Source organism: Eublepharis macularius, chromosome 4 (genome assembly GCF_028583425.1).
Source record: "Eublepharis macularius isolate TG4126 chromosome 4, MPM_Emac_v1.0, whole genome shotgun sequence".
Classification (NCBI taxonomy): Eukaryota; Metazoa; Chordata; class Lepidosauria; order Squamata; family Eublepharidae; genus Eublepharis; species Eublepharis macularius.
In genome coordinates, this window is record NC_072793.1 from 132,643,045 (window position 1) to 132,662,827 (window position 19,783).

Consider the following 19,783-nt stretch of genomic DNA (forward strand, 5'->3'; position numbering starts at 1 on the left):
TCAGCGAGGGGCCGGGGAAAGGCTGCACGGGCACCTGCCGCGGCTCTTTCCCCGAGCCTGGCAAGGGGCTAGGGAAAGGCAGCGCGGGTGCCTGCTGTGGTGCCTCCTCCAGAGCTCGGCGAGGGGCTTGGGAAAGGCCGCACGGGCGCCTGCCGCGGCTCCTCCTCCAGCGCCCAGCATCTTCCGTGCGCTGGGGCTTCTCAGCTCTGCGCTGTGTTGTGACAATTCCTGCGCTGTAGCGCAGGAGTGCACGTTCGCGGGAACCCTGGTAATGACTCAGTGCTTGCACAGGGGACTACCTTTACCTTTACCTTAATAGACAGAATAATTGTTGCTTGTAATCCATCTTGAGTCTCAGTGAGAAAGGCAGACTATAAATTAGGTAAATAAAACAAAAGAAATAATCTGGGTGGTCCCTAGTTCAAACGTTGCCACTGCTACAAATTCATTACATGGCCTTCAGCAATCTTGCAGCATTATCACAGGGAGCTTTTACCTCACAACAGGTATATAAGAAGAGACCAGCAGGATGAGACCAGTTATCCATCTAGTCCAGCATCCAAATACCGCTTGCCCTAAAGAGCCAAGGAACAGTAGAGAGGCCAAGGCCTTCCCTTGATTCTGCCTCCTGGCATTGGTACTCCAAGGTTTCCTACCTCTGTATATGAAGGTTCCCTTCACTCACCCTGGCTAGTAACCATTGATAGACCTATCCTCCATAAATCTATCTAATCTCATTTTAAAGCCATTTGTGCTCATAGCCATCTGCATGCCCACTGGCAGTGAATTCCACATTTTAATTACTTGCTGAGTAAAGTAGTATTTTGTTTTATATGTTCTGAATCTATTTTCCATCACATCAATTTCATTGGGTGCCCCTGATATCTAGTATTCTGTGAGAAGGAGAAAAAGCTCTCTAACCACTCCCCGCCACCAAGTATTAATTTTATAAGCCTCTGTAATGTCTCCCCCTTAACCTTACTTTTTTCCTAGAGTGAAAAGCCCCAGACTCTTCAGCCTTTCTCAGAGGAAAAGTGCTCTGGCCCCTTGATTGTCTTGGTTGCCCTCCTTTGTACTTTCCCAAGATCATTAAGTAGGCTGGGATGTGTGGCTGGTTCAAGATCACTATGCAAGCTTTTATGGATGAGAGGGAAACTGAACCCAAGTCTTCTCAGTATTAGTCTGACATTCTAACCAATGCACCAAACAAGCTCTTCTAAATTTCTCATTTCTGAAACAGCTGTGTGCTTGACCAGTAAGTTTTGACCTTTAGCTGGTGATTGCTCCTAGTGCACAATGGTTGACTTGTACAGTTCTGACAATCTGACATACTGAGCCTCTGTTGTGCTGTCACAATACTGAGACCTATATTATGCCATTGTCCTGCCTTATTATTACCGTTATAACAATGATAGAACTATACTTCATGAACTTGGTCAAACTCATGTTTTTCATTTATAACAGGTGAAGTTTCACTATTTTAGCTCACAAATTAAGAACAGTATACAAAAATTAAAGTTTCACACAATTGAAATTTTTTTTAAAACCCTGAGCAATAGCAATTCAACACCCAGTGGACTATTATACAAATCTTTCAAGCCCAGACTCTCTCCCACCACCAGTGAGTTTCTGGATAGAAGCCTACGCCTTGCCACTACGGCTGGGCCTATTTTGTCACCATGCAGCCACTTACCTTCAGTTCTAATACAAGATCCATCCTCTTCTTCCCCAGAGGATTGATGTCATTAAGAATTAATGCCGTGATTATATCAATGCCATTGGACTCATGAGTAGCAATGCAGTTCTGTATATATACATAGAAAAAAATATGACAAGCCTCAGTTTGTCAGCTGAAGGTGCTACATGTTAGATACATTTTTGTATCTAAAATGGTTTCTATCAACCCTAAGAAAGTATCATTTCCTTTCCTATTGTGTGTTTCTGCTACAAACAAACTTTTTACCCACTGTCTAAGACAAAATCACTATTTCCACTCTAAAAAATACCTATCATTAATAGCACTTTTCAGTCATTATGTTTTGCCGTGCATATGGGGAGAATGTGCTACATAGGATTACTATTTTGTCAGGAAAAGGGATCTTTTCAGCCATGGTACACGTGAACCAGAAAAACAGTGTATCATGTGTAGCACATACTCTAGATATGCATGGTTGTCAAGACTCCCAGTGCACATGACTGTAATGACTGATATCACTAGGCAATCTGATTAACGGGAGGGAAGTTCCATCCTAATCCCAAATACAACAGTAACTCTGACCCCTGGCTACAAACAGTGTTGGCCATGGACATCCCTGGAGTGGGAAAGAACTCTCTCCCAAGTTAGTGCTTATTAGCCTAATGGGCTTTTGAAGACAACAAGAGGGTTTCAAGAGGTACAGTACCTTTGTCTGCTTTTCTGGTGCCTTTCCAATTGCCTTCTGGCTTCCAGGAGGCAATACAGAACCTGCCACAGCAATGCTGTGACTGATTCAAGGATGTGAAGCTGGATCAAGGAGAACAGATCAGCGGGGTTTCTGCATGGGTTTATTCCATCGGTTCTGGCACCATATCACTTTGATTTATCCCCTGATTTCCACACACATTTTTTTGCCTTTAGTTTTTGCTTCAGCTTTTTGTTTTCCCCAGTTCTTTTGAGACTACTTTTACCGCAATCTTTTTCTGTAAACCAACTTTGAGTTGATTTTTTTTCTCGTGAGTAAGCACTCCCCCCATCATCCTTCCCCGCTCCTGGTTTTGTTTTCAATCTTTTTTTAAACCATCAACTTCAAGAATATTCATCAACTTCATATTGATTTCTTGACCTACTGTTGTAATAATAGGCACAGCAGGTTCTCTGAATTCCCAGCTTTCATTTTGGAAGGGAGTCTCTACTCCCTTCCATTGTGGAGATATGCCTTTTCCCTTATATATCTGCAAGGGAAGGGGCTAGAGACTTAGTATTTAGGGGAAAAAATGAAAGGGGGATTTATGCAGGGTAACTCTGTGCCAGTGTGCTGCAACCTTCTCTATTGCCTGTAAAGCAGCCTGCACTTGCATAATTCTGATCATCTTTGTTTCGATCATGAACTTGCCCAAACTGCTGAAACCAGCAGGAATCAGAAGTTCTTTAAAATGAAAATGAATACAGCATGCATGATGCAGAGAAGTTTCTTCACCACTGTGTAAGGTGATGAGGGACCGGATCTCTTGCTCTGAAATTCAGGTTATAGACATGTGAACAAGAACGTCTATTTTCAGCTGTGAAATGTGGCAGAACCCAATTGCATCTTATTTAGATAAACATTTAAGCTGTGGAGCCTTTATCTGACCATGTTTCCATTTTCCAGAAGATTATTCAAATATGTTCCATTGCCTTCTAGCTTCTGTCCTGCCACAGTCATGGCAGTGAAATGTCTACCAACTAGAATGGGCACAGAAGTCAGATAAAGCTTGGTAATTTTTCCACTTGAACTTAGTGTAACCGTTTAAATGTCCCTGACATCTCCTACTGATTTCTGAACTGTCAATAAAATAACTACAGTTCTTGCTATAATCCTTAAGGATAGAAACATTTCCAGCACAAGAACACAAGTTCTCTTACTTTCATATTGAACATTAGAGGCTTCAAGCTGGTTCCATGCCCCGTTTTCGACTATATCCATTGCCTTACCTGGTTTTCATGGCAGGGTCCCTGGCAGTACTCTGTCAAACTTTCCAGTGTCTGGTTTATCAGTGCTACATTCTTCTCATTGATGTACAGGCCAAGTAGTCCAAGCCCTCCAGTTGTGCTTCCGCAGATACAATCCAGGAACTGGAGAGTCTCACATACTAAGTTGTAATTAGTTTTGTTGTTTTGACAACGTAGAAAGTTCTATAGAAGGGAACCACAAAGATGGAGGGGGGAAAGGCTCAAATCAGTTTTTGAACAACTGTAATTGATATACTGAATTATCATCCTAATCTTCCTTCAAGGAAGTCAAGGCAATCCAGATGGTTCTCCTGGCTTCCATTTTTTCCTCACAACAACCCAGGGAAGTTGGTTAGGCTGAGAGAGAATGACTGTGTGAGGACCACCCAGTGAGATCCATGGCAAGCATGTGCTTGAAGCTGGATCTTCCTGGCCTAGTCCAACCCTCACACCTACCACCATGTTAGAACTATGGAAATTAAATAGTAGACCGATGTTATTCGAAAACACATAATCCATTCACAGATCTAATTTCCCAAGAACATGAGTCCTGTGTGAACTCAGTGTAAGACTCCTGTAGTTTAAATCCATTGTTTCGAGTCCTATCCTCCATTGCCAACAGGAACAGCTCCCTTCCCTCCTCTAAATGTCAACCTTTTAAATACTTAGAGAGCAATCATTCCTCTCAACCTCCTCTTCTTCAAACTGAACCTGCCCAGGTCCCTCAGTCTTTCCTTGTACATATATAACTATATATAAAAAACTATATAACCATCTGTCTGTCTGTCTAAATATAAAAGTAAACTATGAACAACCTTTGAGAGGAAGCAAAATTCATGGCAGTGGTATCTCCGTGCTTCAGTTCTTAAAGCAAGTTTCTACTCAGAGAAGAAGAAACCGAAGAGAGATCTGATACTGTATTACTTCAAGTTCAGGCTACAACAATCCATCACTGGAGCATTTTGCCTCTCCATAAACTGACCATTTCCATATTTTCATTTGGTGCCTAGGTCAACATACTATTAATTGGGAAAATGTCCTCAAATGAGAGAGACTGACTTTTCTGCCAAGAATAAAGCAAAGACAAGCATACAATTTTCGTCTTGCGTACCTGCAGGTCCCGATTGTGGTTTTCACACAGCAGCTGCAAGAACCGCAGAATGGGTTGCATTATTGTGATCAATGGACTCATCTCCAGCTCATCCTTGTTCTTATCTGTTGCAGACTGTGCTCCATCCCCAGCTGAGTAATGGTCATCGGGATCAGCTTCCCTCCTGTAAGTGTTATATGCTTTCCTTGTAACAGCAGAGGCTTCGACCAACTGATCTCGTACTTCCTCCGTAATTTGGGTCATGGGTTCCCTCAAAACTAGAATATCAAATTCCGTTAGCAAGTTACTGAACAAATCCATTCACCAATTCTAGCAGGTTTCACACACGATCACAAAGCAGTCTGCTTTTTAATGCAAATAACTGTAAGCCACCTCAATCAGGATTCCGAAGAAGCGCCATAGAAATCCTTAAATAAATAATATATTTACATTGGGTATGAGAAGTGGGAATTTTCTAAGATTCCCCTTTCATCCCCTTCTTCTCAATAAGGCACAATAAAACCTTTATTTTAAAGGTTAATCTGTTATGGATTAGATTATAAACATTCATTGTCGGATGTTTCAATAGATGATTGTATGCAGATACAAAAGGCACCTGCTGGCAAAATTCTTGAAAACCTCACAGAAAAAGAACTAGTGTATAGCACACACTACCCACTATTTTGACAGACTTCCACATGCCACAGCATTAGGAAAAAAATGGTACCAAACATGCAAACAGCTTTCACTAAACGATCAGAAACTATAACTAGGCAATGATTCAAGTTGTCAAGATGAGAAGTTCTCTCATACTCCATTGTAGGGATTTGTATGACTTATTCCTATCCCTATTTTTAAAATTTTCAAAATATTAAGAATTCTGAGATAAGGCAAAAATGTAACAAAACATGTCAATTATTTTACCAAATTTCAGTAATTTAGGATGGATTCAACTCTTACTATGCCCTAGCTGTATTTTCTAATATGCACATTTGTGTCATGTACATCAATAGACATTGTTTATTACTGATAACATGCCACTGTGAAGCAATCTCTTCAGTCTCATTCAATAATATGCAACTGAAAAACAGAAATATGCACTGATGCATCTGTTATATACATCAGTATGTGAAAAGCACAAGTGGAGGGAGCAGCTTGAGGGTACAAGTGCACATCTTAAATAATCTGAAATTCCAGATTTAGAACATGGGAGGTTCTGTTTCAAGACTAAGTAAGTGCAGAATTCTGCTGTCTGTAGAGCAGCAGCATTTAATCCACACAGACTGAGCAGCATGTCTGGCTGGTAGACTCATCTTAAAAACATCAGTCACTATTTCAGCTGCTGCAGTGCCTCAAACGGGAACAACACCCTGAAAGATCTGAACTTCCATGATATGGACCAGAATATGAATGGAAGAAAATTTCTTAATCATTCCTTTACTTTGGTGTGACATTATAAACCGTAGTGCTGGAGAGTTACCTTTCCTGCGGGCAGGTACATCCCTGTCCGAGTCATCGTCTTTCTTTTTATTCCCCAAATCACTAGTGTTAACTGTGACTGTAGCTTTGATTTCTTGCTGGGCTACTTTCATACGATCATAAAACACTTTGAAGAATTTTTCTGATTTTTTATCTTCTGTTAGCCGACAAAAAAATGAATGCTATAAGAGAAGAAAGTCAGAACTGACTGGCAAATAAAATAAAAGAACTGGTTACTAATACCAGGTACATAATAAGATTTTTTAAAAGCCTGTGTTGCTTATCAGAGAGTCTTACAGCCCATAGCTGAGCTGCAACACCAAAGGAGAGAAATCAGTAACTGGAATCCCCAGGGGTAAATGTAGCCACCTAAAGAATACCACCACCACCACCCCACACACACAAAACTGCCAATCCAAAGTCATGAGAGGTATAAGAAGGGAATTGTGGTGTGGAAATGGAATTTGATGGCACTAGTCTCTGGGAAATGAGGAACGGGGCTGGGTCACCACAGTTTCCTCAGAGCGGCCTTTTAAGAGTTGAGTGAGGGGTGGGGAAAGAAGTTCCATAACAAGATATTGTAGAAAGCTAGGTAACTTCTCCTGTGAAGGATGTGAAGTGTCAGACAGGATACAGAAAAACCTCACAGATGCCTTGACATAAGATGAGGTACACTGCTGCAGAGAAAAGGGAAACCAGAAAATTGTGCCATTGGCATGCAGTCAAAATAGCAGGGGGACGATGGGGCAAAATTTAACAGACGCTAGGCCTTGAAAGGAAGGTGATTGTAGGGAAGAAGAAATTATTAGCCAGCGGTCCAATAATCTAAGAGAGTAACAGGAGGGAGCAGCAGATGGCTGAAAATGCCCACGGATAATTTTTTTTTGTATGCACTTAACCAAGGTTAGAGGGAGCATACAATACAAAACAGGTAATCAAAAGTCCAGCACTGTTTCAAGCTTATTCATACTCATTAGAGCTTGTGTAGTTAAAGCACTTCAGTACTACTAAGCCAGACTTAAATTACTTCTGCAATGTGCTTCCTTGACAACTGCTTTGATTTTTCTGAAGCTTAAATGTCATATGTAGGCCAAATTGCTTCTAGTTATGACTACAAGCAGTGTTTAATTAGAATCAGAGATCTGCCACAGGACTTATTCTCAAAGCCAAGGTTTGTTTGTTTATGTATTTGTACACAGTTTTTAGTTAAATTGATCTCAAAGCAGTTTACAGACTAAAAGAAGAATAAAATCTCCAAGAAACGTTTAGACCATCAGCTCATATATCAGCTCCAGAATAAAATAATCAGTTATTTAAAAAAAATCCAGTCTCAACAACCCATCAGTATTAAAAAGTGTTCACTTGTTCCCAAAAACTATGGAAGTGTTGAAAAAAGAGAGGCTTCCATGGGAAACAGATTCCCCAACTCTAGAATAACTACTGAAAATACCATGCTCTTTGCTTATGCTTGGGATGGCGTTTTGAACAGGGCTCAAATGGAAACAGACATTTCCAGAGAGACAACTGCTTTGGAGGCTGGACTCTATGGCATTATACCCCACTGAGGTCCCTCCCTTCCCCAAACACTGCCTTCCATGGGGCCCACCCCCAAATCTCCAGGAATTTCACAAACCTACTGAATTATGAGAACGCCAATACAGCTGTTGAAACATCCATGTTCTGTGTTCTCTTTGGCCCCAACAAATGATGGGCAACAAATTATGGGCAACAGCACTGTGGATTACCTATAGTTTTTGAACAGCTTTCAAAGAGAAGCAGCAGGCACAACAATTACTGTGTAATATTCCAATCCAGAAATCACCAAGAAGTGAACGGCAGTAGCATTCTGTTCTATTGGTGGGTGCAGCGGGCAAATCAGCCAAACTTGATTAAAACACACTGATTAGAGCAGCAGAGGATCCAGAAACCTACAAGCTGCCCCATCTGTAGAATTTCACTCATTTTGCAATAGTGATGCGGCGAGCATGACTATTCAGTGGGGTTCACTATATAATATTTACCCGTCTTACACTGAAGTAAGTGACTTATTTGTTAGTGGTGCTTTTTAGCATGGAAAAAAGCATTTTTGAATGCTACTGGTACAAGGAAGAATGCGCAGAAGAGTCACTTAAATCATCAGATGTATACTCTATTTGCGTCAATAAAGGCTTGCATCCATGTGCTAGACAGATTCTGCTGCAGACAGCACTTCCTCTTCTTCTAGCACTTCTGTTTGCACATGGACTCCCTGAAACCCAATGAACTTATGCAAATAGAAGTGCAAGTGGAAGAGGAAGAGCACTCTATGGCAGAGACTATCTAGCACACACAGAACTTGTCCATAGGATTCAAACAACCACAATATTTTTTTTAAAATGGAGTTTCAAGCATAGGACATGGAAAATCAGAAACTGTCTCTGGAACAAAGAACTGAAGGCTGAAAAACAACTGTGGACAATTCTGCACAACCAGCCCAACACATTTACCTGCTTCTCTCTCTTCATGTATAAAAGCAGTTGTTTTCCTACTTAATATTTACTATTCTAAGATAGGCTAGCAAATTAAAACTTGTCTTCTTAAAACACAGCACAGACCAAAGACATAGACAACTTGTAGCAAGGTAACAAATAGCCAGGGAATAGATCCGATGTTATCAGATGAAAACAATATGCTGTTACATAAATCAGAAATAGAGCTTAAAACATGACTGGAGGATAAACTTGTAAGTGGGTCACCTTAAGCAGAGTATTATGAAATTAGTTAGCATTCTGCAGTGGTTCGCGTTGCAACAGCTTCTTCTACGGGTTAGACATGAAGCCTGATTTACTGAAAAAGCAAACTGAAAAAATGAGGGAAGGAGAGGCACATCCTCTCAGACAGACAAAACAAGGTTGTCCCCAGGACAGTGGCCTTTGACCAGTCTCCACAGCAATTTTGGTAGCAAACTGTCTTTGAAATATCAGTAATAACATCACTTTCCCATACTTCGTGAAGTAGCTGATAGGGATACTGCATGAGATTTTGTGATTTTTGATACTGAAGGCAAAACAGATTTATTTGCTTTCCTTCCCCTCTCCTGGAATATGTCGTTTGGCTCGTTTGCCCTGGGACATCCAAAAATATTTGCTCTACCAGCATATCTCTGCAGCGCACCAAAGAAGTACTTTGGTGCAGTGTGGGATTAACTGGCCAATGGATGGAAAGAGGTGAACCTCTGCTGTTTTGCTGGTGCTAGGCATTTCTGGTGCATTGAAAGTATTGGTCTTGTGTGAGTGGCACCACCTGATGCTGAAGATACTCTTCACAATAGAAGATATTCTGTAAAGGAAAAGGGTGCTGCACAAGGCTTATCATCCAAGCCTAACTATTATATTATGATGACAAGTAACTTGGTTTTGCGTTGAATAATCTTTTTATCAATTTCTATTAACTGCTGACAACTGAAACCCCCCTATGTTCAAGGGCAATATTGCCTGGTTGCCAGGCTCTAGAGACAAACAAAGAGGGATAGTCTCTCTCCATAATTATTTGATGGGTGGCAGACTAGGTGGCCCCTTGTGATCCAGAAAGTCAGTCTCTGTATTCATGAGAATTCTTTGCCCCCAAATGGCAAGAAGAGCATCTCTCCAACTGCTGGCACAACTTTTCTAAAACGAGAGGTGAAATGCTCAGGCCAACTAGGAAGTCACACCTTCACAATTCTAGATGGTTCTTGTTACTTGGCACAAAAGCACACTGCATATGCTTAGAGGAACTTTTTGACATATTCCCTGGTCTGAGTCCCAACTGAGGCCTTTTCTGCACAGGCAATTTTTGCCCCTTTGGGCCCCATACCTCTTTGGGTTTGCTTCTAAATTCCAGATGCGCAGAAAAAGATCAGGCAGAAAACTCAGAAGAGAACTCATGACATGCTGCACTGAAATCTGAAGGGGAAGTTAATTGTCCAGAATTTGGAAGAAACCCATGGGGCCCATGGAGGCCAAAATCAATTGTGCAAGAGAGGCCTCAGACTAAGCTTTGCCTATCTGTAAACCTCCAGCAATACAAGCAAAGGCAGTCTCCAAATCCAGTTCTAAACAGACTATACCAACAAAACTGCACCATAACAAATAATTACCTGACAGGAATACATTTAAAATTGGCAGTCTGTCTTTTTTATTATCCAGAACTTATATACAAACACCCAGAAAAGGGTGCGTTGCACATCTCTGGAAAAAAAAAAACCCTGATAGCATACGGAACAGAGTTCACAACAAAACAAAACAACCTTTTAAAAAAAACCTCTCTCGATATTTTTTCAAAAATAAATGCTTCCTCAAATAAGATATCTTATATCTGAAGTAGATACCTAGCATAGAAGATGTCCCAAACTTAACCACAGTATAACCTTCTTTTCTTTAGAAAAGATTATTCCTCTTTTTCCTTATTTGGTAAGATTTCCTTCCTGCAAGTTGAATGATAAAAGACTGTGGGTGAATGGGCAGCATCCTCTTCAACATTTTAACTGATGAAAATAGTGACTGGTATACTTTTAATCTTTAATCTCACACCACAGCCCAATACTTGAGGCCCCCCTGCACTATTACAAATTAGTTATACTAGTGATTCTAACCAGGGCCATATCCCACCCTACCTCCCTCACCCCCAGTGATCTACAAATCTTGGAGAGCATTCAAATGTTCTGGGGACAAATGAAGGTACACAGATTTTTAGGCAGTCTCTTTTCACATTTGCAATTGCTTCAGACAGCCAGGAGAGAGGAGTTGTTTTATACAGCTCACCTTGCTCTTGGGATGCAATTCCTGATTCGAAATTTCTACCCCAAGCCTTTAACTCAGTGTAACAAGGCAAATAGCTATGTCCCCTCCCCTTTGGGGCAAAGCCACTGATACAAATTTTAACTCCTCCATCCATGAAACTAAATACAAGCGTAAGGTTCTTTATTCAATCTTGTGATATTCTAAACAGAGTAATACACACCATTAAAATTCATGGGGAGCTTGCTGTTCTTCCCCTTGGGTATAGTGTCAGGACTAGGATCTGAGAGACCAAGGTTCAAATCTCTTCTGTCTTGTAAACTAGCTGGGTGACCCTTAAACAGACACTCTTAGCCTAATATACCTCACAGGATTGTTGTGAGAACAAAATGGATGTGGGGAGAATGTTGTATGTCACTTTGGGCTCCCACTAGGAAAAAACTACATAAATGCAGCAAGAACATAAATCTATTACAAATTCTTTTCACGGGTCAATGTGCTTCTTTTAATGGAACTGGCTATGAGAGGGCACCCTGTGGACTCTCCTTGGAAAGAGAGAGAGAGTAAGAATGAGAGCAGCAGTACAAGGTGCACATACAGGGATCACTGTAGTAAGGAAGTAAATGGGCATTAACAAGAGCCACTTGTTCAGGAACCATGCCTGCAATTCTGTCACCATTGCGCTGTGTGAGAAGGCTGACATTCTGTAGATCCTCATGTGAGGGGCATAATCCAAGTGGTGAGGCGAGAACAATTAGATCACGTTGTCAATGCTTTTATTAAAACTAAGGACACAGAGCTTAGGTTTTGTATGTATTTCAGACAAGGAGCAGAATAACCTTCCATGTGGACTGGTTATCTGCCCTCTGTACTATCATGGGGTAGGGATGGTGTAACTTGAAGCAGTACTTACACTGGATTCTTTCCCACTACACCATTGCTGGGAGAAAAGCAAGCATTCCCCTGCCATTTCAACATAAAACAGCGAAGCTGGACCATATAGGATACCTGACATGCAGAGATGTTTTCGAAATCATAGTTGTACGCACCCTCACCAGCTCAGCATTACAACAACTTGCGTAAGGGGAAAAAAATATTTAGCTCCACTTTAAAAATGTACAAAGCTCAAGTTTGACTGTATCCTGCCTGGAAGATTTACTCAGGTATTACATTTTTAAATGGTCTATCCTGAGGAATTGGTCAACAACATCTACCTGAAAACTGAACTGTGCCATCAAGAAACAGTTCATACTGGCATGTAACCCAATAATCTACTTCTGTTTGGATATGTATTGCTTATGACCTTATTATGCATTTAGGCCATATACTGTAAAAAAAAATCACTGGTAAAAGATGTAAATGATAATGTAAAGCATTAAATATGTTTTAAACCACAATGCTCTGGAAACTGATATTTGTATACACGGTAAGATCACAGAGTCATTCTGGCATTTCATATCAGATTTTATCTGTCTAAAAGTTCTTCTCAGTGAAAGCTCCACTGCCATTTATATACCATTATCTGTACATAAACACATCTTTGGTGCAGACAGACTTAAAAGTTATCTTTTTAGAAACTGAAACAATCTTATTCCATAGCATTCCAAAACAACAAAAATGGATACGGTGATAAGGTATTTGAGTGCACATCTTGTGTTTGTATTAACATTGTCCCAAAGCAGCTAGTCTCACCACCATAAAGGGTAAGGGCATATGAATCTCTAAGCCTGAAACTGTCTGAAATCAACCAAAGGGATTAATATACTTGCCCATTTCCTCTAATGTATCTGGCACAGGCCGCACATGTGGGATATTAGTTTAGGGTGATGTGAGCTAAATAAAGTACCTTTTCTAGCTGTGACAAACAAAAAGTACTTTGCTACAATATGATTTAGGAGATGAATATGAACATTTCCCATTGACAGCAGCAAAAGCAACCATCCACCAACCTTCTTCCGTTCCAACATCCTGACACCATTTTCTAAACTTTGGACTGAGATCATGCAGTCAGTCCACCTGCTGTCCTATGTCACCTCACAGTCACTTAGACTTACAGTCCTCTCAGTTGCCTTCCCTATTGCTCTAGTAACAAGTTCCTGACAGGACTTAACCGTTGGGCAAGGACAACTTCCCTTCCACTAAGCCATTCATTTGCCCCACATTTACTTCCTCTTATCCTTTGCCTGTAGTGCCACATCACTCTGAACTTTCTCCCTTTCTGATAACCCCCCTCCTCTGGGAGTTTCCTGTCTTTAAAAAAAAAGGGAAAAGCAATCAAAAGAACAACTGTGCAACACTGTATGCCTTTTGAGGAAGAAGTTACAAAAAAAAAATAAATGCTAGACATATGGTCAAGCTGACTGCCAGTGGATAAGTAGCCTGCTTTTGGAAGTATCTCCGATAGTCTGACAGTATTTTGTTTCACAACTAAAGTAAATTTCCATAAAACAAAGAGCATCACATGATGGCTCTGATGGGTCATGCAAATTGCACAAACACCAGGTACCAGTAAGCATGGCATGCGAAGTGTACTCACGTTTCCAAAGTACAGCATTCCCCCCCCCTCCCGATAGACTACAAGCTGAATCTGAAAATTTTCTATGACGTTACAGCATATGAGATAATGGCTATGATTAATTGCTGTAGCCACAGAGTTTCAGAAGAGGCCTCAGACAGTCACATATTTGATTAAAAAGTCTCCACCAACGTGCTTGCCTTTTAGACCCTACACGTCTATTTAATCATACCAGCATCTTTGTGGACGTGTGCCTTTTCTAATTTGTTACACATTTTAAGTCTGCAGGCTTCTTGAATTGACCTTCTGAGTGGGCTCTTTTCCAGCTCCTCCTCCTCATTTTTAGATCAATGTGCATGGTTATTAATACACCAACAAGACGACAGGTTCCTGCCCCAAGGAATTTACGATCTTATAATCAAGAGTGGAGTCATCATAGGAAGAAAAGGAAGAACAAATGGCGGAAAACACAATTTCAGCTGAATTACATTTAGGCTTAAATTTAATAGAGGATGAGAATTAATAAATGCCTTTTTAAATAAGCTCTGACTGTTGAATTTTCTGGGAACATGCTCCGTTCAGATCTATGCAAAATGTGTTAGAACTGTGGCCACTGTTTTGAAAAAGGATATTTATAGTTAGCACAGAGATTTGACAACCACTTAAGGTAGTCCTTGCACGTATGGCTTTAGATACTCTACTCATATCTCTCAGCTCGCCATACTTTATTCCTCTTTTCTCTTCATCTCCTTTGCATAATTGCTACCCACTTACTTGATTATTTTTTCCTACTCCAGTCACTAAAAAGGTATATAATTGGTACTGGAATTTCCCAAATAACCAACAAACCACCTCCCACTCTGTCTTCAAATTCTTCCTTGGATCACTACAGACTCACCAGCTTGGCACTGTCTGCATGTAGCAACTTCCATTCATTCTCTCCCATCATCACTGCTTGCTATTTATACTGCAAGATCAATGTGGCACAACTCTTTTACTTCTACATTTGATACAACGGCCATGTATTCTTCCTACTAAGTAATTCAGAGCAGTGGGGAACAATGAGATGTCACAAATGTCATGTTTATGAAATTCTCCATATTAGTATTAGATGCAATGGAAAACTGACATCAGCCCCTTTCAAACTCATGGTGGTACTGAATATAAAATCACAGGTTGTGCTGACTGATTGCAAAAGGGTAGCCGTGTTAGTCTGTCAGAGCAAAATAAAAACAAAACTTCAGTAGCACTAAAAGACTAAAAATATTTATTTCCCAATGATCTTTTTAGTTACAGCCCTTTTCTTCAGATATATATGTGAAGGAAAACTGGACCAGGAGATTTTACAGGATAGGTTATAGAGGTTTGCACAACAAAAAAAAAAGTGTTCCTAAAATCTGGGTTAGATTCTCTAATCTGATTAGAGAATTCTGAATTTATTATTATTTATTATTCTCACCACTCCCATTTCAGAAAGATTGGACCTCAGGATGGTCCAGTTCTATGGGCCCCTGAACAAGATGCCCCCAGCTACTCTCCTTTGCTTCAAATAGGGGAAACATTTCCAAGGCTCTCCTGGCAAAGGGAGACCTTAAGCAAAGGCAACTCTTGGCCAAAAGCTGGTACCAATCGCAAGTTCCATACCCAATGCAAGCTGAACAAAGCCCAAGAGAACCAAATGACAGTAAAGGAACATATATCAAACCAGAGAATTCTTATGTCAAGCCACAGAATCCTCCCAAACTGAACCAAGGGGAGAGATGGCTTCCTGGAGTCCTGAAGTTTAGAAAGTGCCTGCTGGTGGCTTGAACATCTCCTTTGGCGCTCAGGCAGGGGTGGAGGGGCAGCATGGGAATCCACTCTGCTTACTGCCTCCTTTCCCCTGCTGGCCTCATGCCTCTCTCATACTGTGGTGCAAAGCTTGCCTGTGGCCAAATAATCTAACTCATCAAAGTCAATCAAACTTCAAACAATCCAATCTGGGATTCTCCAGTGTGAACTGGCATAGCCAGATTATTCCAGCTCATCATAAATTCGGCTATTTAGCCTGTTCACGAATCCTGGATCATTATTGTAGGTTACTGTGGGTGGGGAGACTTGTGAATTACACTATGAGTCTTTCAAATGTAAATTCTCAATGTAAGGAGGAAAGAGAGGAGTTGATGAAGAAAAGCTAGATATGAGTCCTATCTGGCTGATGTTTTCATACTAGATACCTCTAGAGAACTGCTGGTCACATGATGAAAAATAAGCACTATTCTTCATTTTTATATCATAAAAAGTTGCCAAACTGATAATTTGAACTTGTGCTGATTCATAATAAATTGTTCTAATTGCTAAGTTAAAAAAAAAGCTACAGGTGCAATAAAATAGGTGGCTGTGGTTTGCAGATGCCTGTTGCTTATCTGCAGAGCAGGAAGCTTGCTTCACATCTGTGCATGTACACGTTTGTCACTCATATTGGAAACTCATTAATCTCAGTTAGCTGTTAACTAGGTCTGCCCTGCAGTCACAGCTATTTATACTGCTAACCAAGGAAACAGGAAACAGGAACATACCCATCAGGTGGTTTGGCTTTGGGACTCAGTTAACAAATTACTGACTCCTCTGCATGAGCTCTGCTTTTACAAACTCCTGTTGTAAGAGTACAGCCAAGAACTGTACACAATGTACAGCAGCCTTTATTCATATGCTTTGATAAAAGGAATAGTAATCTAATTCAAGAATGCACTCATTAGGAATCTTTTAAAACTTAGCGTTTCCAACTTCCAGGCAACTGTTTCAACAGCAGTTTCTGGTCTCTGTTCTAAAAATTATGAAAAACACACTGGCAAAAACAATATATTTTATTAGATCTGTTTAAGTATGGCAAGCTTTTATTTTATTAGATCTGTTTAAGCAAGCTTTCATGTTATACAGAACTGCTTGAAAAATTCTATGCATTTCAAAGCTTGCATCCCTCTGCACCAACACTGGCTGTTCTAGTTAGAGAGATCACTGTGTGTCCTATGTATTTCAGGGCAGCAGTGGAGTGAATCACAAGGGACATGTATTTCAAATCTAAACAATGAGAAAAGGTTTGCATCCCTAGTCAGATACTTTGGTACCTTTTCCTCAAAATATATGAATGTAGGATTCCGCTCCTGAGATTGGTTCCAATAATCTGCATGGAACAAGCATTCTGACAAAAAACCCCAAACAAACAGTATCACTGGGAATAAATCAAAAATCCATTTCATTTGGATGCACACTAGAAATGCATTTTTTTTGCCCTGAAACCATTCATGGGGCATTGCCTTTTTAAGATATGCTTTATGATGCCTAAACTCTACTGCTCTTCTGTAACCTTCCAGAAAAATTATAAAATGGTTTGCTGCTGGGCATCCTTCAAGCTTAAAGGAATCTGATTAGAGGATGTATGTGCTGTGAGCCCATAAGGGTTAATTTAAGCCTTATAATTTGGCTTTTAAATAATCAGAAAGAGCCATGGAGACATCACGTAGCTTGAGGCTGTAGCCCTAATATGATTTTAACACACAGCTCAGTTGTATTACTGATGTTACCCAAAAGGCCAATCCTCAGAACCGGCTACATGGCATTTTAACAAGAAACCTGATTAAGCAGGCTTTTTCAAAGAGACAGTGCTGCTTATGGAGAGGCCTGCAGTACTGGGCTTTTCCCCCCTGCAAGCAATAAACGGATGTCATATGGGCCATCTGAGACCTTCAGTTCCTGAAAAAGTCTTATCATCAGATGGGTTTGTTCAGTTGCCTCATCTGAAATCCCAACAGACTTCAATTTAAAGCAGGATCATACAGGAGAAGAGTAAGAGAGTAACAAAAGGACCAGGGCAGTCCAGGATGCAAAGACAACAAATGTGGATTACAACAAGAATCACAGTCCTGGTTTTGCAGTTGCGGTTAAGCACTTCAGAGCAGACGATTTTGAAGATGTAGGTTTACTATTTCGATGCACTAATTTAAGCCACTTCCTTCATACATGTAACATGCCAACCTATGAACACATACACACATGCATGGGCAATCTATTATGGCAATATTTATCAGTACGGGAGAGAACCTACTTCCTTCCTGAATGAAGGAGCTGTAGGTAGGTGTGAAAAACAAGGACGCTTTACAGGAATCTGTAAGCAAGGAACCCTCAAAGAGGATATTTTTTAAGAAAGAAGGGAAATTAGAGAAAACCATAGCAACAAGTCAGTCCATCTACCCACACCACCCACCAGCCACCAGCTTCATTTGCTGACGCACTTTTTTTAAAAAGAGAGAAAAATTCAAGCTGTCTCTACCAGCTTGGGAAGGTGAGCAAGCCTTGAGAGCTCATTAAATTCCCTCCTCAGTTTCTCTTGTATGCCTGCAGCTAGTGAGCAAGTAGGATATAAATAGAAGTTATATAACATCTTTGTTGATTCCTGTGCTTACAAAAAAAAATGTAGCACGACCTTGTTTTGAATAGCTTGCTTCTGCCTGCTTGTCAAGGACTTTAATCCCATAAGGGATCATCTGAAAAGTCTAAATAAGAAGCATATAGATTTCTCAGATAAAACAGGAATAGGCGGGGCTGGGTGCCTGTGAAAAACATTATGGCCTCTATATGCTCAAGTTTAGAACCATCTCATCCACAAGGAAAGCAAGCTACTGCCATTTCTCTCTCTCTCTCAGCTGTTTACCATGGAGGCAGCATTAAACCTTCGGTATCTTATTTCTCAAGTGTACTGTTGTGTCTAGATTTGTCTCTGAAGTAGAGATACAATTTGGCGCAATGATGCATGTCTTGCATCAGAATCTTTTTTAGAAAGATGGCTGAAGGGCCATACGCATCACAAACCAAATAAAATGAGGATGGGGGGGGGTAGTTTATATGCAATGGCCACAATCCAGTGATGCAACCTCATGAAGCTAAGAATCAGTAATAGCAGGGAAAAGATGTTTGTGCTTTTAAGACGTCCTATCATTCAATACAACTTAGAAAACCCACTTTATGCATACTAGAAGCTTTACCCTCGGATTTGAAGTTGAAACACAGCGTGAAGTTTATATCAAAAAGGAAATTTTGAAGCAAGATTCTCCTTCATCCCTCGCGAAACCCAACGTGATATCGTTGTATCACAGCAGCATACTGCTTCACTTTGCAGAGTCTCAAATACTTACAAGTTAAGTAGAAATGGATAATGACAGTGTTTGAGAATACTTGTTACATACAGTGTCTGCAAAATCTAGCAAATCTGTGCTTCAGATGTGTGCATTAATATTTGTGTGCAAAATCAGGGGTATTCATCTGAGTGCATGTTGTCTGCAGGATGCCACATGTCGCATGTTGTCAGCGGCCACAGATCAACACTGCAGCATATAATCAGGCATCACCTCAAATCACTGTAGTTCCAATGAAGCGATGCACATATTTATCAGCAAGTCATCATATTATGGCAATATATCTGATAGCATGTATGAGCTCCATGCGGAAGTGAGGTAAGAAAAGGCACCCAGAATATTACAGCCATCTGGCTGATACAGAACTAAATGCTCCAAGGATGGTGATCTAACTCCTAAGATTCCAATTAATACTGGAGTTAAGCAAGGATGCATCTTAGCCCCCTTATTATTTAATCCTTTTCTAAATGACTTGGCCCCCTTTATAAAAGGAATTGATGGTCACAATCCAAAACTAGGAACAATGCATGTGCCGCTGCTTTTGTATGCAGATGACGCAGTGCTCCTGTCTGTCTTGGAAATAAGAATAAAAAGGATGTTATCTCGCTTTTTAGACTATTGTGAATTGAACAAATTGACTTTAAATTTTGATAAATCCAAAATCATGGCTTTTGGGAAAACCTGGAAACTGGTTAAGTGGAATATAAGAGGGAGAGTGATTAAACAGGTCAAAAGTTTTAGATGCCTAGGAGTCTATTTCCACCATAAAGCTAATTGGGTAACTTACAAAAAAGAAGTGATAAAATCTGTGAACAACAACGTATTAGCGATTACTCGCTTTTTCTACACTAAGGGAAATCAATATATCCCAGCAGCCCTTAAAGTGTTTAATCATAAAATCAGTGCTAAACTGCCCTATGGCATTCCAATATGGATCACAGCCTTTAATAAAGAAGTTGAATGAATACAATCTAATTTTCTAAGGAAAATTTTAGGGCTGCCATCATGTGTGCCCTATGCAGCTATTTGTTTGGAGACCAACCAAAGACGCCTAGAAACAAAAGCCTGGATTCTAACAATTAA

General features: G+C 40.4%; 1 protein-coding gene across 1 annotated transcript in view; it reads right to left on the reverse strand.

The window, feature by feature from the left end:
* The window catches only part of ITPR1 (inositol 1,4,5-trisphosphate receptor type 1), a 282,814-nt gene that overhangs the window by 53,619 nt on the left and 209,412 nt on the right, over positions 1-19,783 (reverse strand). The window contains exons 40-43 of the mRNA XM_054975949.1: positions 6,259-6,439; positions 4,800-5,056; positions 3,671-3,871; positions 1,694-1,804 (exon numbers count right to left, since the gene is read on the reverse strand). Coding sequence (XP_054831924.1) covers positions 1,694-1,804; positions 3,671-3,871; positions 4,800-5,056; positions 6,259-6,439 — 750 coding nt within the window. The remainder of the gene's footprint in view (positions 1-1,693; positions 1,805-3,670; positions 3,872-4,799; positions 5,057-6,258; positions 6,440-19,783) is intronic.